The sequence below is a fragment of the Lepisosteus platostomus genome, chromosome 23, assembly GCF_059453375.1.
Source record: "Lepisosteus platostomus isolate fLepPlt1 chromosome 23, fLepPlt1.hap1, whole genome shotgun sequence".
NCBI lineage: Eukaryota > Metazoa > Chordata > Actinopteri > Semionotiformes > Lepisosteidae > Lepisosteus > Lepisosteus platostomus.
This window is the reverse complement of record NC_142633.1, coordinates 15,511,116-15,535,311: the sequence shown is the minus strand read 5'-3', so window position 1 is coordinate 15,535,311 and position 24,196 is coordinate 15,511,116. Positions and strand designations below refer to the sequence as shown.

The window sequence follows — 24,196 nt, the reverse complement described above, 5'->3', positions numbered from 1 at the left end:
ATTATAAGATTTCATTGCCCTTTTTTTCACCCCTTGGCAAGAAAACCTGGTTTCCGGTACTTAAAAGTGTCAGGCGATGCTAACGATGTGACCACGCCCGTTTTGTACTGTCCCAGGAGGAGAGAAATTCTTCAACTACAAAACCTGTACCCATTCAAGGTATTTTATGCTTAGCAAACTATGCATATTTTATGTTATATTTCATGAGTAAAAAACAGTGCGGAGAGTGTTTGGTTACTCTCCAATTCCCCCCTTTTCATCTTACCTCCAAAAACTACTGACCTTAAATTAGGCAGGTACGGTGAGGATGATCCCCCTGACTCAGGCCTTTCGACAGCAGTTCCTCCATGGACACCGACTGGCAGGAGATGAGGGCGGATTAACGGACAGGCTAGCACAGGCTGTAGCCCCTGATTGGCCCTGTGGGCCCCCATGGGTCCATGATAATGTGTGCACCAATGACTGGTTGGATGCAACGGGTCCGCACTTCAAATTTATTTCGGTGGATGCATCGGGTGATAATCTGGGGCAAGTGTACGGCAGCCAGCCTCAAAATGCGCGACAGAAAATATGATAGTGGGGCGTTTTAAAAGAGCAGTGTGAGCAGGATCTAGATTGGCCAGATTTCAAGTTTGCTGAGCCAGACCCCCGCCCGATCCCGAGTTGCTGAGTGCTACGATAACCTACACAACGTGTAGCCGAGGGGCTACTGATCACCTCAATCCGACCTGGAGTGGATCAAATATGAAATTACTATAAATTCCTCCCCAGCCCCCAGCCCCCAGCCCCCAGCCCCCACCCCCCATGGAAAAACATGACTCTGCGTTTTTGTCACTCAACCATAACGGCGGGACAAGGCAACCTCGTGTGATTTCGTTACCAAGAGTGTGAAAGAAACTACCGTGTGTGTGTGTTGAATTTATCAAACAGGGGCTGCGGTGGACTTGGTACATGATTCATTATTCTTTGTGGTAACCTGGAAAATAAGGAGGGGGGAGAACGGGGGCTTGTAGGACGAGAATAAATCAGTGTATTTGTCTCCACAACTCGCAAGGCTACTACAAAAACATATGATTCAGCGCTGCTTACCTTTTGAATTAAAGAGCAACGCATCGTGAACCTTTACAGACTGCGTGTCAAGGCTGCAAGTGGTATCGGCGTGGTAAGAGTACCGCCAGCGCAATCCTGAAGATCAATCCTGACGGATCGATGGAAACATGTTGAAAGACAGCCCGGTCCAGCGTCTGCCTGATCTGACGGCCCGAGGGGGAAACTGAAATGAGTTAAAGTCCTTGGGAAGTTTGTTAACAAGCGTTGAGCCGTGTCGCCAATGGAGGATAACCCCACTTCAAGCAAGGTCGCAGCTTTAAGCTACGCTGAGATTTCGGTCCTTTAATTAAGGAGTGTAAATGATTGAATAATGAACTGTTACCACACTCATCAGATTTTTTTTTTGTATTAATGCCCAGCCTCGCCCGTATCGGGTTCTCGCTATTCAAGATCAGTCGCGAAGGACGTCGCAAACATGTCATATTTTCAAAACATTTTGGTGTCAAAGCAGTGCGTCAGGGCGAGCTGATAGTTGACCGTTTCATGCATAGAGGAATGATGCAGTTCTTGTTTTTTTTTTTCTTTCGCTTTCATCACAAAACAGTACGTTTGTTCAGTGAGGCACTATACTGACATCACAAATGACGTTTTAATTTAGAGGGTCCAAAAGAAATTGCCCGTTGGTAAAAAAAAATAAACTGGGTTGAAGCCAACGGGCAAAAAGGCATTTTGAGAAATATCTTTCACTGTATTGTATTATGAAGAATTTGAAAGAACTGCTGTTAATCCCAGGTTATTTATGTTCGACTCTATTAAATGGTGGGAAGATTGGCACATGTGGAAACCAACGGTGCCTATAGTGAACGACCATCCCATGTCAATTACCGTTAACCGACGAATCGAGACTTTTCAGTTCCTCATTCGGTAGCAGTGACGTCCACGGTGTTCTCGCCGGTACAGTGTTTAGATAGCGAAAATAAGAATACGTCATAAAAATAACAACGCCCAAAGCCACCTTCTGTAACCGCCTCTTCAGAAGCACACCTAGCCAAGAAAGCGGCATGTACTGTCTCATTGCTCGCCTTAAGTCAAGGAGGCGAATTTGGGGGTGTCAGGCTGAAACGCGAGGCATTGTTCATCATCGTATCCCCAATAATGCTAGGAATCAGAAATCGCCTAACTGATCTTAATTAAAGATTCGTTTATAACGAAGAGCTTTAACTTAAGCCCGTGGTGATGAACTGCTTAAGTATTGCCTACGGTTTTCACCTTGAATGGCATTGATACATTTATAAGCCACACTTGGTGTAGTTGCTGCAAAAATAATAGTTTCTGTTTCTACGGCTGTCGTTCATACATTATGGTTGTTTTTATTTAGTTTTTTTCTATTGTGTTTTGGGCTCTTCGTCTTGTCTGCGGGTTATAACAAGGGTTACTGCTTTCACATACGTGCTGTAAGAGAATTAGGGAAAAAAAATAATTTGTCATCTGAATGTCACGCTGATGCAGTGTTCTGGATTAATAGTTACCATCTAAAATCTCGTCAGTTCTTAAACAGGGTCTCTTGCGGGTAGTATGTCACCGGGTAGTTTTTTATACTATGTATTTTCAGGTCAGAACATTTTAAAATTACTTTTGTAAACGCATGTAACAGCCTGAAAAAAAAAAGAGAAAAGGTTTCAAGTGTTTGCTTGGGTCATATCTCTAGAACATAAGAAAGGTCACAGACAAGAGGAGGCCATATGGCCTATCTACAGTATTTGATAGCTTGTAATTAATTGATTAGGATCTTATCCAACTGTTTTTTTTAAAGAAGCCCGAGTATCAGCTGTTCCACACTCCCACTACCCTCTGGGTAAAGTAGGATCTCTTTTAAATACTCTTCCATGTATTTTCCATGTCTGCTCTCTAGTTTGTGTTTCACTGCTGACAGGGGTTTACTTTATCAGTACCATTGAAAATTTTGAATGCTTGTATCCTGTCCTTTCATAATCCTCTCTGCGCAAGAGTAAAAAGGTCCAGCATGGGACATTCCCTTCAGTCCTGAAATGTATCTGCTTTCTCCTCTCAGGACTGATTTCAGAGCAGCAATCTGTTCTACAATGTGGCAACCAAAATTCTACGCAATACACATGAGGCCCTTCTCGTGTGTAATATAAATTTAACATCCCTTGATTTCATTTCTACAATTAGCCCTAATAAAAACAGTTGGTTGTCCAAGCAGTATACAATCTTAAAAGCCATTCAAATAAACAGGCCAAGAGTAAACATTCCGTGTTTTTTGGGGGGGAAAGTACCACATAATTGGTGCTTATCAGCAAAAAGCTTGTGTGACAAATCACACGTGTTCTGTAAATTAAGCGCATTAATAACTATGACAGCTAAAAACAACATATAGTAGATTTGTAGCAGGACTGAATCAAACCAAGCTGGATTAACTGAATCAACAAGGGACAACATCTGCTGTTTGTTTTATTTAATTCCTCCTGGACAGCACTTAGGGGGGCTTTAAATGTATTTTTTTATTTCGATCCAGAATGTGTATGTAAATGCAGCAGGCACCAGAAGCGATATTCTCAACAGGACTGAATCCTTTGAAACAAAAAAGTCTTTCAGATTAGTGCATTTTAAGATGTATTTTTTTAGATATCCTAACCGTGACTGTTTAGTGGACAGTTTGTACTGTTTTTGCCTTCATCTACAGTACACTTAATTTGAGTGGAAATGCGTCTCTGAAGCCTTGTTGTAGAAGGCATATATATAGTATTTATATGATTACAAACATGATAATTACAAGCAGAATTAGTGCATTTAATCAAACATCTATTCATTTCTCACAGTAGGGTTAAACCTTGAGTTATATTCCCTACTTTCAGTGTCTTCTGTTCTCCTACAGTTACTGCGAATACAAAGTAAATTTACTTCCTTTTCACATTTGTATGCAATCAATATTTGCTATTAAATGAAAACCGTTTCAAGCTTAAAAAACAGAACTGAATAAAATGCATATTTTAAGAGATCCCTCTTTTCCATATTTACAATGAGCAAATTTTACTCATACTTGCCTGTAGATGCCCTAAAATTATTTATTGATTAGCCAACATGTATTGGATGTATCAGAGCTGTCAGGACCTACATTGGCTTGACTTCAATTTTGCTGAATAACAGCAATATCAAAAGCTGCATGATAATACTGTCTGATGTTCTGCCTAAGCTGTGTGTTGCGAAACGAACTGACAGAAAAGAGAAATCTGACATCCCTTCCTTTTCTCTTGATGAGGCGGTGATTGTTACAAATTAGTGAGAGGTTTTTACCTGGGAAAAAAAAACCTCTGGCTCTCTACTTCTGACTGCTGGTGATTTGGTGCTACAATAATTTGTTCTGTCAGTCTGCAAGTTACACATAATCAACTGGACATGACAATACAGGAAAAAAACAGACTGACCATAGCATGGCATCTAAAAGAATAAATTTTAAAAAATAAAACTCAGCAGTGCAATATACTTCTATGTGAAATGACTATTCATATTATACAAGTTGAATTTCATTTTATGTTTATGATACATAGATTTAAAAAATGTTAATCCTTTGTCTTTCATTCAAAGACGTATAAATTATACTCACCAAACACAGGTTTCAAACTCTTTTTGTAGTTCTGCAGAATTTTCTGCACTCAAACCATTTCAACACCGTATTTTATTGTGACATTACTACTGTATGTGCTGTGTTGCTGTCATTAATTCAGACAAGAACCACTGGAATTAGTTCTCATTTTAGTTGCTAGATAGTATTGTGATACATTTCTCAATGTAGGAATCTTAAAGGCCATGAAGAGTGACTTTAGGGAGCTCATTTCAAGCAGCAAGTCAGCCTGGTCCCTGAAATTCGTATATTTAAAAAAGGCAGCAAGGCGGCTTGTTTCTCTGTTTTGATTCAGTCTGTTTGAGAACGGTACGGTGCACTTAGAAAAGATGAGGGCACAAAAATATTTGTGTGTGACTGTATTATTTAATCACAGAGGAAAGATAATATGTGTCAAAATGGAGAAACCTTTAATGGCTGTTTTCAAAGGAAACTGCCAGGGAGCACTGAGATCAAATGCATTATGTATGAAGGCTAAATTATGGCAAATCACGGTGCTGAACCTGAAGAACAGACACGGCTGATTTTCATTTGAGATGTGAGAATAACACCTTGTGGGACGTTGGAATCGCTTGTGCAAATTTACATGCAACAGGAAAAAAAACGTTTGCAACACAAAGACAAATGACCCATTCACTCTGCGCATTTAATGACCCAAAGGAACCATCTGCAAGATTCCAGATAGTTAACTGAGCATTTATTTGCAAGGCAAAAGAATGACTTAATGCTGCACATCCTCTGAAGCCAGCGCACTTTATATGTGCCAGAGCCACAAACCTATTCATCTGATTTTCTAACAGACAGATGCATGTCTGTTTCACATTGCTGCTGGAGAAAGCTCACTGACTAAGTCTCGGTGAATGGATTTGTCCTACAGGTATCTTTGATGATCTGCTTTTAACTTAGCACCAGCTGACATTATCATATAAACTGAAGTTGTTGGTATATAATCAATGTAAGCATATTGTATTATCTCTTATTAAAATAATATAAGGTGTACAATATCACTCTTTAAATTCCAACATTATTACTCACAATTGTAAAGACAGTATTCATAGGTACAGTATAAATGTTTTTATCCTCATTGTCATTTTGAAATACAAGGAAGTTTAAGGAAATTTAGGTCACAGATGCATGCACTAGCTGCATTGTGGACATGAACTCAACGACTGTTCCTCAGTATGTGGTTTGTGTGCTGGTGAGCAGAGCGTTTGGGTCAACGGTTGCTTGAAATGACATCGTTGATCCAGGAGACGTAGTTGGTCACTTTGGTGTACACTCCGTACTGACCTGCCTTTGCACACTCGTACCCCCAGGACACAATGCCACCAATGTACCAGCTGTTCTTCCCATCGTCATAAAAGACAAAGGGCCCCCCACTGTCTCCATGACAGGTGTCCTTACCTCCCTGGGGGATCCCAGCGCAGATCATGTTCTCCGTCAGGATGAAATCATGCTTGATCTCCGCACCCAGATCCCGATAGCCCGCCTTGCACACCTCGAAGTCCACAACCGGCAGCTCGACGTACCTCAGGTGGACCGAGCCGGGGCCGCGGCCGGATTTCCGGGACACCCCCCACCCCGACACCACCCCTATGTCGTCCTGCTTCACGAGAAATCTGTCCTCCCTTTGTGGTAAGCAGACAGGCATGACGGAGGAGCTGATGGGCACTCTGTTGCTCAGCTTGACCAGGGCGATGTCATGGTCGTAGTTCACGCCATCCTGTTTGTAACGGTCGTGGATGAAGATTTTCTCGGGAACGCCCACAACGGCGTTGCTGTCCGCTCGCTCAGTTATGCCCATTTTCAGCTCCACGTTGGCCACATCCCCATGGCCCTGTAGGACGTGGGCCGCTGTGAGGACCCAGTTGTCAGAAATCAGGGAGGCGCCACCTTTAAACTCCTGGCCCACGATCACGAGGACCTGCCAAGGAAACTCATCCTTCGCCGCCTGGTTCCCTCCGATTATGCGGGCGAGCTTTCCAGATGTTGGAGTTCCACAGGCTGGGGAGACAAGCAAAATCTCGAGAGCAATCCTCCTGCCACCAGACTCGCCAGGCAGGGACTTCCTTGCATTTTATCTGAGTTCTGGTGACCCATTTCTTCTATACTAGTAGCTCTGGAGCAACATCAATCTGCCAACATCTCCTACCAGGAGAGAAGGCGATGTTACACCATGGCCTCACGGTGCAGATGCCCCTGTCTGTGGCACTGCCAAGACACATCGGCATCACAGAAGTGAGTAGTTACGATCTAATCAATGATGTTCATACAATTTGTTTCAAAGATCAATTATTCCCAGAAAACATATGTGTAAAACAGGGTTCATAGTGTGCAAAGACACACTCCAGTGTTCTTAAGAGTGGCTTTACTCCCCTGTGGCAGGTGACTGGTCTCTTGGCAAAACAGGGATAGCACTACTTTAAAAGGCAGTTTAAAACCACATTCAATAAACCATGAGCTCAGACTGCAGATTGAGCTTTGGGGGCCACACATAGCCAGTTTGAGCTTAAACTGGAATCCTTCAGCTTGTCGAACAACTGGCTAGGCACAGCCCTTGACTAAGAGCGCATGAGCAACAGCTGGAACAGCTGGAGAACAGCTGCCAGTTCCCAGTTCCCTCCATGAGCTTACCATGGCTTCAACACAGCTGCTGCTGGAGTCAGTGCAGCTGCTTCTGTATGGCACTCTGGCACTTACAGGAGTCTAAGGTGGGTGTGTCATGAGGAACACATTCAAAGTTCATCATTCGCCCCACGATAGGAGACATAGCTAAACAAAAGGCAATTCCAAGTTATGTCTGACCACATATGCCCCTTGGCAATCTCATTCAGAAAAGTAAAATGTTCTTCAAATGTTCTTACTTACTAGGCTCACATTCAGGAAGGTCACTCTTCCCCTTTGAGTCTCTCCAGTAGCCATCTGAAGCACATGTATACCTTCCTGTGGAGGGTGAGACCAGAAAAGGCATAAAAAGCAAGCTAGTAATACTAGTTGCTGTGATGTGAGTTCTCCAAGCTTGGAGCATCATTGTATTCTCTTATTCATTAAAAATCGAACTCCAGAATGCATCAAACGAAGCAAAAATGGCACAGGGTATGATTACTAATAAAGAAACTGAATGGTTTGCATTAGTATTTTATAAGTTTTATGATATAGCAGTCACCAAGCCTTTAAAAGTGTCCATTTTCAGTATGAGATCTTGAGGAAGTGGTGCAACATATAGAACTATTGTAACATTTACAGATCTTACCATCTGCATCTCCTTTCATTTTATAGAACGGCTCTTTGCAGGTATAGCGTATGACAGACTGGAAGGTTGTTGTGGAAGCAGAAACTTGGCCATTGAGGATTTCATCAGGCTGTGCACAGTCAACAACTGAATAAAAAAAAAAACATTCAATACAAGTCAGCTTTTTCAGTTCGGCTGAACTGAAGGCAAAATTAACTCGGCTACCTGCAGCTCATCCCAAATGGTGCAATTTCCAAAAATGAAAGGCAGTTAAAAAGGAAGACACCTGAAGAGCTTCACTGCAAAATATCCTTTTTTTCAAGTCATTGCACATTAAAAGACTGTTACAAGCTTTGTATGAGCTGTGGACTTTATAGTGAGAAATTACAGAAACAGTGACGTAGAATGTGGCTCACTGTGTCCCCACTTTGACTTTTCCTGATACACTCCCAACTGGCTTTGAGCCAGCAGGCTTGAAGATCTTTTTCTCAGTCTCAACATGACACTTCAAGAAACACAGCGGGCCAGAGCCATGAGAGCGTTGCCACTCACTGCTACATCTGGGCATCGGCTGATCCCACGTTCCATCCTTCCTGCAGGTTGCTCGGAAGTTGGGCAGCTCCTTAGATCCCTAAAGACAGAAAAGACAGTTTCCCATCCCATTCACAGGGCTGAAGCCCAATGACACAGTTTTAAGTCTGAGACTGTAACCTCCTGCCTTCAAAGGGAAACAATGTGGATTGTGTAAGAATAAAAATACACTTATGTGATAACCTAAAGGTTAGTTTTTTGTGCCTTTTCCCTTGTTAACGATGTGTTCAGGCTTCCCTGCTTTGAGGACAGCGAAGGAATCGGAGCTACCTGCAGCAATTCATATCCTTTCTCGCACGTCAGAGTGAAGCTGTCCTTGAAGACGTACTGAGGCAGGAGAGGGAGGATCCTTCCGTGAGGAGGAACCACAGGGTCTGGACAGGGCGTAGCTGCATGTTCACAGAAAGACAAAACCTCACTGAGTGAAGAATGCCTCGATGCCTTGGGATTTTTTGTTGCGTTTTTCTGACGCACAAATAAAGCCTGCACTTCACTGTCCTACATTTCCCCCCAGTTCAGCTGCCTGCGTTCCCAGCTGCTTCTGGCCCCCCCCCCATGCTCTACCATGATTTTACCGTGCTTCACTCATCTTTCGCACAGCTGTCCAGCAGTCTAAGAAGCACTGAATTCAGGCTTGGTGTCAATAAACCACATACAACACTCCCACGGCAGCGGGCACAGTGTGAGGGACACTGTACTGCACCTGGCTCCTTCGTTTCAGCACAGAGAAGTGGTGAGCAGCATGGCAGGGTGTCGAGCAATTGTGTGACACAGCACTGGTATGGCAATGTCTTTATCCCTTTTAAAGACAGCTCTGGGTCTTTATGCAACCAGCTGCTGTTACTAAATAATCACTAGGAAAAGGAGTCGCAGAACCTGCCTACCTACATGCCCATTACAAAGTCCGGGCGCTGCAGTATCCCCACAACTTTGGTTTATGACTGACAATACCTGTGCTGCTGTATTTGATCTTCCAGCCCTTGTTGGTTCCCGAGCCGTCTGTTCTGAAAAGAACCTCCACCTCGTTGCTCCCAGTTTCGATCTTTTTGGGCAGCGATGATCCGCAGAAGGGGCCGTACTCTTTCTTCTTGGTGCTGATCTTCAGAAGAAAAAAGGCAGGAAGAGTGTCGTCAGACAGCCCAAGCAGCCGAGCTCTGACTGAGCCTGAGCTGCCGAGCTGGCGCTTGAAATGGGAACGATTTGCCAATTGGGGAATCCCAGTCACAGTCGGTTAGTGCCATCAGCCTCGAACCCTGGATCATACAGTTCTACCTGCTCTCGAGTGAGCACCTTCACTGGCTGAGTCTCTTGGGAGACCCAGACAGCTCATCATTCTAAAGAGTTGGGGTGTACCATGGTAAAGGCAGAGGAAAGTACAGGAATGCATGGTAACAGCACAGAAAGGTGTGGTGACCATGAGGCACATGATACGAACCTTGATTCAGCAAAGTAACTGCACAGTATAAGTCAGAAGAAACTGTGGGGAAAAGTGCATAAATACTATTCCAATTTAGCATGGCAGGTTTCTTCAGGTTCACACTGAGCTTTGCTTTCTACACAAGGTTTATTCCCCCTAAAGAGGCAGTACATAGTACAGAAATGCTGAAAAGGGCACCACGAGGGTTAGGCTTGTTCATTTAAGACAGCTGCACTAATTGATTCATTCAAGTGTCTGCTTTTAACACTGTACAAGCAGTGGAAGCACTGGGGTTGTAATTAAAAATAAACCATTAAAAACTCAGAAATCTGACACGAAGTTCTCATTAAATAACTGACACAATGGGGATTTAAAAGAGCAATCATTTAAAAGCCTGTAATTTTTTTCAATCTCTTTAAACTGAAGACTATGAATGACCTGTTCATATAACAAGATTTTTTTTTGTTCCTTTCGCAGAGACAATAACCTTTTACATAATGTTCGGAAATGGGTTTGTACAGCAGCCACTGGCCTTACCAGCATGTCTGACACAGCAGCATGGAAATTCTGTGCTATTCTGACTGACACGTTTCATCCCTCTGTTAACGTTTTTAAATACTAATTACAGAAATTTACAATCCAAATAAGTCTGTTCTGTACTCCATTTGATAATACGTATCTTTCATGATTATAACCCTGTGCATCATTGCCCAGCACTTAAAAGAAAATTATTAGTCTTGCACTTAAATGCCATTACAGTTTTCAATTGCCTTTCCCATCTAATTCTCTCTGCCAGCCCCTAGCAGGGTATTAATATATGCTAATGCAATACACATTTCAGCTGTAAAAGAATAAAACAGTGCTTTGGTTGTATAATACCATTAGGGCCTGTTAAATGTGCCACACACTCAAATGCTGAATTTACGAACTTCTCTCTTGATTTTCTGCTTTTGCGTCCTCCCCCAAAATCCTTGTGGTGAAATTGCCTAAATATTTTTATATACACATATTTTGCGCTAGTTGAATATTTTCTTGTTAACTTGCATGACTGTGGAATGTTTTAATGTTTAACTTAATGGTCTAGAATCTGGAAGCATTTTCTCTGCCAGGTAACAGAAATGGAAAATGAATGTTTTTGCATCAATAAATGGGATGAGTGTTCAGATGGGGCTGATTTGTAAACTGAAGTTCCCAGCCAGACGGCCCCTTTAGAAATACCTGAATGGCATTCTGGAGCCAAAGTCTTACTGGGTGATCAGAAACCAAACAAGAAAGGCCAAATGGGTTCCTTTCATTTTCTGGAGTTTTAAGCAACAGTTTGGGAGCAGGTGAACTTGCCCACTTATTCCTTGCTCTTGCAGCTCCCTGGCTCATCCTTCATTAAAGCAGGGGCAGATTATTCTTTCAGACAGGTGAATTACCCCAATACTGCCCACTATTCGAATCACACCTCTTCTCCACCTTATTTAGGGTGTGACCGTACTACTGAAGTAATTGTAATTCTATGGGTGTTCACCCAGTATCCCGAAGATTTTGCACTCTGAGCTCATACAATCTTTCCACCCTAAAGTTCCCCGTAAAGGCTGGAGAAGTAGTTTTTAATAATAATAATAATAATAATAATAATAATAATAATAATAATAATAATAATAATAATAACCTTCACTACCTCTGACAGTGAGATGAAGCGAAAATAAGTGATTCAGTCCAGCATCTGGACAATATTTCCCTTCAGCAGCAGCAAGGATTTTAAACTCAGCCATCAAGATTGTACTCCTTCACACACGTTGCAAAATTCGGCAGGCTGACCTTTAAGACATCATACGGGCAGGAAACATCAGGATGGGACTCAACATCGAAAGATTCCACAAACTCCAATATCAGACTGAAGCCCTCGTCCAGCCGGATGCTGTAGGTGCACTGGGAGAGCTTTGGATATGCTGAAGGATAGTCTGGGCTGGTCAGCTCCCCAGATCTCTCGGTGAAGACCTGGTTACTGCACTGAACTGCAAAAGACAACCAAGTCGAGATACCACTAGCATCTAAGACAAACAGTGCACCCACTGTGGACATCCATCCTCTCAATTTCTAGCTGCCTCATCTGATTTAGGGTTGCAGGGAAATCTGAGCCTATCCCAGCGAGCAACAGGCACAAAGCCAAGGATCCCCACTGGACGGGACTCCGGTCCATCACAGTAAATGACCCTGCAACTCTTTTGTCATAAGACAGAAAGGAAGAATTAGATGTCCACTTCCTTGACCAGACCTGGTCCATGGCAGTGCAAGTACTGGATCCTAACTCTAGACCTCCAGGGAGGGTGGCCACCTTGGACAAAAGATAGATTTTAAAGGATTTTTTAGATCCTGGCACCAGATTTCTCTGTAAGTGCATTGGAGACTACTTATAACATCAGAAGTCTCTTACTCTGTTCTATTAAAATGTGAGCTACTGTATGCATGTTGTAATGTACAAAATACTATGTCTCGAAAAATTCATTACTGACTAGAAAGTCGAGTATTTTGAGTTTCAATAGAGGCAGAGGATGGGTGAGAGAAGGATGTCAAAAAAAAGGAAAAGGAAGAATAAAGTGAAGCTTCCCTCATTGTGGGACAGAAAAAATTGGTCTGTGCATTTGCAAATGCCGTCCACAGGGAGGTGGCATACTAGGGGACAGGCTGGGGACTCTTCCTCAGTGTTGGTGGTGTGTTTCACAGCACTCTGGGGCTCAGGTTATGCCACTCATGTATGTCAAATGTTTCATTTTTTCAGTGACAAACTGTAAGCAGAGACATGGCCGCAGAGAATTCACAGTGCCAAGTACTAGTGCAGTTTAATTCATACTGCCCCAGAGGTGTGACTTTGAACAGGCTACTTGACACCTTTTCAGTGATAGAAGTCTGCTCATCAGCTGAAACCTGCTGTTAGATCTGTTGAGCTGTGAAGATGATTTTTGCTTTAAGAAGAAAAGTCCCTTGTTCAATTGAACTAGCAGCACAAGGTAATTTAATTTGCCTGAATTTAAAATCATTGCAACACATCACTAGTTTCAGCTCAAACTTACCAAGCAGAAGCTGCCTACAGTACATAACTGAATCTTTTTCACAAGCTCTTATTTAATGACAATAACTGCTTCTCACAAAATGAAGGACGGAAAATGTGTATTAAATCACAGCTGAAAATTAGTTCTGAAAAGGTTTAGCAGATTAATACAAAAAATTGCTTTTGTTCAGAAGAGTCGGAGTTCACATAATTAACATCATAACACAAACTAGAAGGCAGACTCATACGATAACTTTGGCACAGACTGTGTGTTTAATGCCCGAATGCATTTTCACCCCCCTTTTGCAAAGAACGAAGATAATAAGAAAAAATGACTCTGGTGTTAATCGTGATAAATTATCCATGCCAGTGTCCGAGAGCTATTACAGTTACAATGGGTTATCAATTAACAGTGGCTTTCTAGATGATTATTCCTCCAAGTACCTGGAGTAATTTACTTGAATTCACAGAGCATGTCAGAGATAAACAGCCTGGTAAAGAAGGCTGGGCTCTCTGGCTCTCCTAAGCATTAGGCAAGTTAACAAGCAGGTCAGCTGGATTATTCAGCCATACTGCAGCTAAGCTTGCTTGGCCTGTGAGCGTGATGATCCATACATCGGTTGTAACATCGCTCCCCAGTTTAATGCTCTGATCAAAGTCGTATCTGCCACAGGCTTGGCTGAGTTAACCAAGAACAAGTGGCTGTGGACCAGATCTCTGAGCTTCCCAGGTTTCCATTTCAGGAAGGAGGAAAAATGCTTAGGGATCCCAGAATGGTACTTGCGTGCAAGCAGGAGAACTGGCAATTACCATGTCCGTTCTGCTTCAGGACAAACAGAGCACCTTTAGTTCCTGGCTTTTTTTTTTCCTAGTAGCCAGATTCCACAAAACATCAAGCTGATAATACCTTAGAGCATGTTGCTTCTCAGTTACGTCTACGGTATGTATTGAATTCTTCAGGATTGTTTTAATGAGTACAGTATTACTTCATGCAAATCTAGGAAAGGCTTTTGTGTGCGTGTCAAGGGCAGAGGAGGGAAAAACCAAACAAGAGCAAAAATGTAGAAAGGATGGATTGAAATAACAAGGGAAAAAAAAGTTTGGGGTTTCAGGTACATTATCATTAATCAGAGCCCTAGATATTTTTATGATATTGTACAAATATAGTACAGGGTCATTTAAAAGCTGCCTAATGCAATTTTTTAAAAAAACTTACCCGTACAGGTTCTTTTGTTGGAATGGAGATGGTATCCCAATCTACAAGTGCAGTAATAGCCACCCACATAATTGTGGCAATTATGGTCACAGTAAGGCTCTCCATCCACTGCAAGCTTGCATTCATTAATGTCTGTGGAGCAGGAACAAAGCTTAAACCATTTCACAGCACCAGCTCTTTTGTCTGCACTAGCCATCAAATTAAATCAGAGGATATGTTTTCTGCAAAGGAATGCGGTCTTGTAGGAAAGCAAGACCTAAGGCTTCAAACTTCTCAATTTACTCATTCCTAGAGCCAAACTGTCACGTGTTTGCATTACACCAGGCCAAACACTCTACATACAGAGACCTACTGCACTGGAAGGAGAAGGCAGAGTGGTTTCTCACTGGTGGTATGAAAGAAAATGGTGTGAATGCTCAATCTGGGAGCTGCAACAGAAGCTGCACTTTTCAACAGGGGTTGGTACTTTGATTAATATTCCTCTCATCATTGCTCCATTAGTGACAGGTGTCTGACAGAGCATTAGCGACAGAGCGCCCTGTCACTCACACAGCCTTGCAAGAGACACCGAATTATCCTCCCAAGCATCACAAATCTGTGATGACAAAAACCTGTTAATTGGCAGAACGGTTCATCGTTTACAGTGATAAGCAGGGGACAGCTTCTTCCACAAGCTAATGGTCCTTTCCTGCATGCCGAACCTAGAGCTCACCTCGAAAGCTCAGAAGACAGGCTGTGACAGCTGATGTCACACTTACTGTTAGTGTTTCTGGCTTGTGCCAATTCAGAGATACAGGCTTCAGGCAGCAAAACAGCAGAGTCAAAAGTCCACTGTTATATCTGTTCCCAGCAAAAGCAAGGCACAGAGTGGAATTACTGGCAAATTTTGTTACTTCATTACAGCTTATGGTCATATCAATGCCTGAGATAAAAAATCGTCTGGAACAAGAAACGTTGCTTAAAAAGGTGCCTGAGTTAACAACAGCCTGCTGCTGTTCAAAGAAGGCACAAGTGGCTCTGAACCTGCACTGTGTGGGCAGCAGGCACCTTCAAACTGTCAGCGTTGTGAGCCAAGACTTTGAAAATTGAGGCTGTTGAGAAATCAATTTTCTTTTCCACGCTCAGTGGCTGTCAAGCTACCAGCTACAATCATATTCTGTTCATGGGCCTTGTTTTCTTTTTTCAATCAACTTCAAAGTCCCATTACAAGAGAGAAAATGTTCGAAGTCTTCAATTTCACTGGCCCCTGAATCCAGATGCCGCACTGTCCTCTTCCAAGAGGATACACGCACCAAAATAAACTTCTTTTTTTCCCTTCATACCTCAACGATTGAAAAATCTATTATATTTTCATAAAAGCATGAAAAGCCCATGTATACTGTAGTACATCTATGAAAAGTGTACTATGTACTAGAATTCATGTGGAACAGAGAGAGTAGTACAGTGTTTACAGTACATCAATGGGAAGTACAGAGATACTTTTACTTACCTTCTGCTGCGTAAAATGCTTGAAATCCTGTGAATCTTTTCTCGTTCGAATAATCGGACCTGAAAATCACTGACATTGTGTTGCCAGCTGAATAGTACACAGTAGGCCCTGGAGCATCCTCATAATCTTTCTCACCTTCTCCACAGAATCTGAAGGTCTCATTGCCTTCTGCTACAAACTACAAACATAAACGACACTCATTTTCAAATTATCTGCATTATACCACACTTACTACTCAGTAGTGTAAAAATATGACAGAACAATTCCCAGGGTTTGCAGATTTTGTTCTAGTTGTGCTACGTTACATCAGTTCTGACATTGACATTATTTTTCTCTGCATTTAAAACACATCAAGGGCTGTCACATGTCACATGTCACTGTGAAAAGAGTTATTAATTTTGTTTAAGTGCTGATTGAATTATGGATTGGAACCTATAAGCAACAAAATATGTGAAGAAATCTGTCATTGCTTGTGCGTGTATGGTGCTTCCATCCCAACAGATCCCAGAGCACGTCACATTTAGGTGGGGACTGACTTCATGCTCAAGCGAAACAAAGTTTTTCTGTCCAAGGCTAGGGTGGAAAATAACAAGGACGCTGCAGTTAACACCCCTACTCAAGGATCTGGGTTTTAATGTTTCTTGACAGTGCCTTCTACAGCACAGTGCCCCTGGTCACAGAAATGGGGTATTAGTTTGGAAGCTGTGATCTCGAGGAAGGAGCACCACCTAGTGGCTGATCAAAACCACTGGAAGCCGCAGCCTGGTTTACATGGAGGTCTCCTGCTCCAGCAATGATCCATCTCAGCGAGCCGGAACTCAATTTTATTTTTGGGCTTCTAGCTGCTGTGACACAATCCTTTACAAATCAAGCTCTGACGAGCCTGTACAGCACGAGGATTGTGTAGCCCGCGGGACCTACATGGACGGTCTGACCAGAAACAGTGAGGGGAGGCCAAGGCCAGGCCCTCCGGGGGATACCTGCATGTAGTCGTATTCACACAGGTAGGACGGCTCGAGGCTGAAGTGGGTGAAGTAAAGCTTGATCCTGTGGCCTTCGGGGACGGAGATATCCCAGACCTGGTAGGAGTTATCCGGGTAGGGGTTTGGGAACTGTGGGCTGGTGAAGGTCCCATACAGGCCTCTCAGGTCAACGCAGTGAGATAAATGCACAAAGCAGGCGACGATTACCAGGAAGCTGGGAGAAACGAAATGAAACGAAAAGAAATTACAGCTTGCACGATCAGAAATCCCCTCCCGATCACCGGCACGCCTGAGGCACACCATTTCATTTATTTCCTCATTTTTATATACAGTACATTGAGATTGTCTGCAGATTGCAGGACCTACAAACTAGAAGCTCGTCAAGTGTAAATTTCCTATCCGATCCAAGTTAAACACAGTTAAAAAAACAAGATGCATAAGAAATATAATAAAAATGACATATCAAATCACACCTGCCAAATCATTCCCTTTCCTGCTCTTGCCATTAATGTTTAGGATAACTAAGGATGCTTTTCTCAGTGGTTATGATAATCGCTTGGGTGCCTCAGCTCATCAACAACTTATAAAAATGTTTCAGACTTACCCTTTCATTATCACTGCTACAAAGCCCTAAAGCGATGTAGCTGTGTAGGTGAGGGTTTTGTTTGTGAATGTGTCCGCCAGGCTACCTTTGCCCAGTGTCTACAGTGGGTTACTGAACCCTTGTCCTGTATTGATCAGCTATTAAACTCACAGAGCAACAGAGGACCTGGTAGCCTGACCTATGGGGGGTGGTAGCAAGGTTTACACTATGCTTCTTAACCTGGGGCATATTGGGAAGAGAAATACGAGCAGGATCTGTTTCAGAAGTATGGCTAGTGAGAGGTTTGAGCTCTCTAGGCTGCCTAAAGATTCCAGGAAGAAGAAGCACCCGATAACTGAAGGGAGCCTCAGTGGTTAAAGGACACTTCACTTTCTGAACGTATTTATCCCTGTTCTGAACGATGACACCTTTGTCTTTTAAGATGTGGTAGTCTTGCATTCGAGGTCTTAGTCTGAATAGAAAACGTACGTCATAGTTAAATGACTAAATTGGCGACACATATAGGTTAGCAGTAGAAATCACCAAGACATTACAATGATTAAAACAATAAATGGAGTTACTACCATTTTAAGCGCTTGATTATTGATGTGCTAATCAATTCACTAAATACTGTAATTACACCGTAGCAACGATTGTTACAATGGTGTTAATTACCATGTTACTGCAGAGACTAAGCTAGCCCCCCGTGGTTGGAGGACTAAATTACAGACACATGTTGGGGGACAAATCAGATAGCGAAAGCCCTGTGAGAAAAGGCAGGCCTTATATCCTTCAAATGCTAGGACTTAAAGACATAAAGCAAAAAAAGTCAAATGAAAGTTTTTCTTATCAGGCAGACTGGTTAAACAGTTCACGTCTGATGTTAATGATTGACAGAAGCCACGCTTGTCTGCAAGAATAATCCCCGCATGTGTCTGTGGTTCTGTCTCAGGATCTCCTTCAACACACACCAGAGAGAGGGTGCATCTTGTCGCTCGAGAGCAGCAGATTCAGATATGATGTCTGCTCTGTCGTTTAAGAAATCACAACGGAGAGTAAAGTCTGGAAAAAAAAACTGAACGTCACGCACCCCAGATACGCATTCAAACACGCTACAGTTGTTGGAGTGGGAGAGCCGCGTCTGCATGCGTTGGCTGTCAAGACACACGCGTGGGATTAACCTTTACAGCATACTACATATCCTCTTTACAATTTATGATCTCCGAAGAGCATGGGTGCCGTTTTTGCACATTGATCTTTTTGTTAGCGTGCCTATTCAGGAATGAGGCCAACGAACGCTTAAGTAAATAACCCTGAAAGGTGTGCACTCTCGCTCCCAGTTTGAGGAAGCATGTTTGGCAAGCGGAATCCTCACTGCGAGGTAATCAGGAAAGGTATTTCTGATGAATGCGACCAGATTACATTGTTGAGAAACAAAAGGCAAAGCGAGCAATAATTCTGCATCACCACATTCAATTATTGTCCAGACCAGTATGGATTTAAAAAATGCAAAAAATAAAGGTCGATCGAAAACGATGTAAAATGACTTTATATTTAAGCAGGTTTAAGGCAAATTATTTTTCGCCTAATACCCGTCTGGTACAGCACAGGCTAATTCCAGGGCATTCACTGCGAGTTGTAATTATCATGTATATCAGCAGGACCGGCAATTTTGTTTTCAAAATGCTCACTGATTGTGTTTTCCTCAGCTGCAGTTAAAGCCGCCCTCCTCCCCTCTGATTGAAAGGGCACAGGTTATGGTCTCGTCGCCTGGAATGTATCTGACACACACATTTATTTAAAAAAAAAATCCATCTTCACATCCCACTGCTACTACAGTATATCAAAACTATTTTCATTTTCACGAAACCAAAACAAGACAGGAGCCCGTTAGCAAGTAATTTTAGAGAATGGTCTTTGCAACATTTTACTGCAATAAACCTGTATTTTATCCAGCGACATACTTTTAAAAACTATTGCTTTTAACCTGTGACCTATTTCCGTTTTTGTGAGTAGTGTGTTGTGTTTTTTCTTCCGTCATGCGTGTACTTTTATAAAGGGCTTATTATAAATAAAACGAGTTATGATCAGCAGATGATTCAGACAGTTTTGCCACCCAGATTTCCCTGCACTTCATGTAGACTTGTGACCTGCGTGTGCGCCCCTGTATACCACAGCACGCCTTCATACGAGCGCCTGCTGCACAAGCTAATTTCCAGATATCCCACGAGGAAGCCTAATAATGAGACCCGATCCTCTGCACACCGAACGGAGAATTAATCGGGTAAATTCCTGAAGGGTTATACTTCTTCATTAGTGGCGCTCCACACCGGCTCAAGGCTTATTGATACACCTGGTGGTCAAGCATATTATTAACGTTGAACCAATTATCATTATACAGTACCAGTACCTGCCGTTTTTCTTTTTTTGAATTTTATCATTTCATTTTTTTCCTGACATTTTTCTCTTGCATTTTTCTTCTTCTTCTTCTCCGTACCTGCGCCTCTGTCCCGTCAGATCACTTCGGAGCTCCGAGGAAAATAAATATAAATATCGAAACAATCAGACGTTTTTCTTCCTCTTCATTTTTTTCCAGATTGAGTTTCTGAGTGCCTGAAGACAAGGTTGCCCTGTCCGACCCTGCAGCAATTTCAGCGCTGTTTTTTTCGGTCTGGGAGGAAGTCTGTATGCTACCAGAACCGTGAGACAGAATCAGACACCAAATAATAATGTCAGGACATTTTGAAAAGGACTAATGGTCACACCTTTAATAATAATAATAATAATAATAATAATAATAATAATAATAATAATACAATTGCTTACACTTATATAGCGCTTTACAGGTAATGGGGATCCCCTCCACTACCACCAGTGTGCAGCCCCACCTGGATGATGCGACGGCAGCCATAGTGCGCCAGAACGCTCCCCACACACCAGCTCTCAGTGGGGAGGAGAGCAGAGTAATGTAGCCAATTCATAGAGGGGGATTATTAGGAGGCCATGATTGACAAGGGTCAATGCGAAATTTGGCCAGGACGCCGGGGTTACACCCCTACTCTTTTCGAGAAACGCCTTGGGATTTTTAATGACCACAGAGAGTCAGGACCTCAGAGGACATTGGATATGAGTTAAAAACAGCGCTGAATACAACTTAAGTAAATGCAATAATGGGAATTTGTACATGTACATATCATTTTCATTCATGGCATACCTGCGATTGGCCCAAATATTTGCAAATCTAATTTCAAAACAGACATAAAGAATTTACATAAAGAAAAAAAACAACATGTTCCTGTTTATTCTACTTGGCTGAGTTTAATTAAAACGAGAATAAGGATCGGTTGGATTTTAATCGCCGCAGCTCTTTTGCATTGCCATAATATCAAAGTTGCCCAGTCAATGTTTTCCCACTAAACATGACACTCCTACAGGCGGAGAATTTATCGCCTCATCGCGGGACGCTTTTATTTGGGAGCGCAAATAGGAAACGGCGCGAACCGTTAATGGTCTGCTATTGCAGAAAATGTAATTTGTCAGTTTAAATAGTGGAGCAGTGGAGCGTAATGAGGTGTCAAAGATGATATGCCCACCGTCGACTTCAATTTCAAAACTCAAATATTCCTCCTGGTTAATTCCTCCAGCTACGCCTATGTGATATAACACACCGTGCGCACGCGTCCTAAGATTCTGCCATTCCACTGATTGACAGGCTAGGTTCCATCACACGGAGGTTCTTAGCATACATTACCAAGATCAGCATTCATCGATCTAACATTTAAAACGAATCTACTGTTTGACCTCTCCTACTGTAAACACTGGGGGAAATAACTTTAATAAGAAAGAACTCAATAAATAGTTTGAAGACTACGTTATTTTTGTTTTGGTCATCTGTTCATTCTTTTCTCTCAGCTTACAGCTGAGCTCCCAGTTTCAGTTTCTCCCAGTTTTTCCCAGTTTCTCCCAGTCTCAACTTACAACTGAGCAGCTAACACAGCGTTTCTAAACGGTTTCTGAATGGTGTTAACTGCTCGCAGTGTGAGGTAGAGTTGTCGTCTCCTGGTACAGAACTGGATAAAGCACTGCTGTTCTACAGGGGTACAAGGTGTCACATCTTGCATTATAGAACAAGGTAACAAAACTGGTGATGTGAAAAGGCCCTTTTGTGTTGTAAAAAAGCAGGCTTGTGAATACACCTCTTAGAAATGTTGCTCTCAACTCCGAGACGGCTTTGCCAACAGATACTACTCACTTGTTAACTCTGCACGCAGATCACGTTGGAACATTCCTGCGGTGAAACGCCTGCGGCACAACCTGTGCTTACTCACTCGTACATCGCAGTACGTTAGTCATGGCAGTGACTAGTGAGCAGGAAGGGCCGCCTCACGTCAGTTCAGGGGAACCCTCGCTCTCACCGGTGGCGCGACCAGCGGTTTGCGGTAACAATGGCGACCATACAGTACTTGCACAGAGTACACCAATTTGGTGCTGAATTCAAAATGTGTACCATTTTTCTATACCGTCAATGAATTTAATTTGTTACCGAGATTTGATAACAGGTCTGAGAGATTGGGACTGCAGTTCCCCTTCAAATATGTTGTAATGATCATACAATCGTACTCGATCTCCACTGAGGCAATCGCAAAAATTACTGCTCACCTTGTGAAGTTTCATTCGCTCGTCTTCCCCTGCTTCCAGCGCTGAAGCCGATGCTCTCCTGACGTCACCATCACAGATGCAGGTCAGTGCTTTGTCAAGGAGAACACCGGCCCAATGTCTGCTGTCAAAGGAGATGCGCTCCAGCTTGATGATTGAAAGTGTAAATGCAGGGTTCTGGAATTGACTGGCCCCGGAATATCATTGTAAAGTTTCTGGAAAGCAATTAGAAAAGCACCAAAAATGCAGGCATATAAGACACAAGATCGCCCACTGTGCCCTACAGTGCAAAGACAGCAGCACGCTGCAGCAGTGCACTCAGTGTACCAGTGCAACCACCAGCCGGACTACTGTATTGATCCTGCTTGTTAAGTTATTAAGCAGCTTAATGCACTGTAATGGAGTGAGGTGGAAGGACAGCCAACTTACTAACTGACTGACATTCTCCCTAGGGAGTCCCTACTGCAGGAGTTCAGCACCCCTGTGCTGTGAAACAGGGCGCTCATTAAAATAATTTGTCTGTTTACACACCCGTGCTGTGAATACAAAAAGCAAAGGAATTTGATGACCACCCAAATGACACCATGGGGAACATTTTACTCGGGACCATGACAGCACAGGCCAGAAGGTCTCTTACCAGAAATCCCGCAATGCATTTCTAGATCACAAATTGCCTGTTTTGTGCTGTCCATCAGAAAGTATTCTCAAGATCCCATGCACCTGTACCAAATGCCATTGCTCTATTTTGTGATATAATTTGTTTTCATAGGCCTACTAATATCATAAGCACTCTACAGATAATGCTGTGGTATTGCAGTTTGTGACAAAATGAACTGTCACTCATTAACCTATTGATTCCTTTCTTATTAGCAAACTTTAGATGGCAAACATTGCGTTTTTTTGGCTGGTTTTCACAGTTACTTACCCATGTTTTCTCAGGCTGTAGGTGCACACACAAGTTAGAGAGAGAGGCAGGGTAAGGATATTGGATTAAGATGAATACCTTAAGGCAGGTATAGGGAAAAGGTAGCAATATACTGTACTCCACTTTATTTTGTATTGGTTTGCAAGTTGTTTTAGGAGGTTTATGAACAAGGAAACTATTTTCGGGCCTACATCATGACTTCCTCCTACAGAGCCTCTTATGTAACCGTGGAGATGGCAATGGGAATTTACCAATGCAAACAGAGGGGGGGGGGGGGGGTGAAGTGACACATAAAATTTGTATGTATGTATTATGAAGGTTTGTATGATTCTGTGTTGTCTACTATTATTAAACGATCTAACAATCTAGAGATTGTTAATGTATATTTACTGATTATCTGTTTTATGATTCATGTTATGCCATTGATAATGGTATGGTCCAAAGGTATATATAGGTATGCTGGGGGGTAGGGGGGGTGTTTAGTCAGTCTGTAATAGTGACTCAGAGAGGAGAGCTCTAGGAATAGTGAGCTAACTGGCTAAAGTGTACAGCCTAAGATTACTACTATTTTTTGTGGTTATTGTACTTTGTCTGAAAGCTATATGTTATGTTTTGTTTTTGTTTATTGTGGTTGTTGTGCTCCCAGCTGGGACACACAATTGCACAAAAATGGGCAAAGTGACTTGACATTGTGAAACTCTTTCACTCACACTTGGAGTTATAGCAACACAGGGTCATGTGGTGTAATTGTGGTGTAATACACTTGTTCTTTCAATGAATGGAAACTTCACCTGATTTAGCTATGTTTTCAGAGATGGTCCAGCTGAACTCTATAAATGACATCAGTTCCTGGTGTCACTACTCCAAAAGACCACACTCAATTAAACCATTAAAAACATTAATACATGTCTGTATACAGCTGTTAAGTTGCAGCATGACCAGTGGTGTATTTCAGGCCTGGTGTCATTAAAATTATTCATCATGCCTGTCTCTCAGATACAGTATATGACACATCCATGTCTACCACACTTTCATAACAGCAGATTAGCAATTAAAAATGCTCAATAGTGCTCAGTAAGTGAAAACTAACTGATGTGACTACTGCTGATTTTACCTGGAGCTTAAGACAAAAAAAATGTGAACAACTAAACAGATTTCAACTAAATGCAGTAGGTCACATTTTCATTGACATTCCTTAAGCAGAATAAAAGTAAACAACGCAAGGTACAATACATCTCCCTGGTCAGGGCACTGATGATGTGCTCTGGAGTTAGGTCCTTCACTCAGTAAAATGCCCAACTGTGTAAATGGGTACAAATGTCCTGTAAGTGGCTTTGGATAAATAACTTCAGTAAATTTAACAAGTGTACT

At 42.4% G+C, this 24,196-nt stretch overlaps 1 protein-coding gene and 1 long non-coding RNA gene across 3 annotated transcripts; both read right to left on the bottom strand.

The window, feature by feature from the left end:
* Positions 1 to 281: 281 nt before the first annotated feature.
* Positions 282 to 2,386, bottom strand: LOC148642163 (uncharacterized). The gene is made up of 3 exons (XR_015929626.1): positions 1,936 to 2,386; positions 1,090 to 1,253; positions 282 to 358 (listed from the first exon to the last, which is right to left on the bottom strand). It is a non-coding gene; the product is annotated as an uncharacterized LOC148642163 (long non-coding RNA).
* Positions 2,387 to 5,039: 2,653 nt separating this feature from the next.
* On the bottom strand, positions 5,040 to 22,970 carry masp2 (MBL associated serine protease 2). Of its 2 annotated transcripts, XM_088617013.1 has the most exons (12): positions 22,826 to 22,970; positions 21,904 to 22,115; positions 16,659 to 16,875; positions 15,679 to 15,856; positions 14,190 to 14,321; positions 11,743 to 11,939; positions 9,468 to 9,615; positions 8,787 to 8,905; positions 8,478 to 8,556; positions 7,947 to 8,072; positions 7,562 to 7,636; positions 5,040 to 6,697 (listed from the first exon to the last, which is right to left on the bottom strand). In XM_088617013.1, exons 3-12 carry the CDS (start codon positions 16,662 to 16,664, stop codon positions 5,910 to 5,912), a joined length of 1,848 nt encoding a protein of 615 aa, XP_088473139.1. In that variant the 5' UTR covers positions 16,665 to 16,875; positions 21,904 to 22,115; positions 22,826 to 22,970; the 3' UTR covers positions 5,040 to 5,909. The 2 variants fall into 2 exon arrangements, with proteins under 2 accessions (XP_088473139.1, XP_088473138.1); XM_088617012.1 differs by lacking the exons at positions 21,904 to 22,115; positions 22,826 to 22,970 and adding an exon at positions 17,266 to 17,411.
* Between the last annotated feature and the right edge of the window lie 1,226 nt (positions 22,971 to 24,196).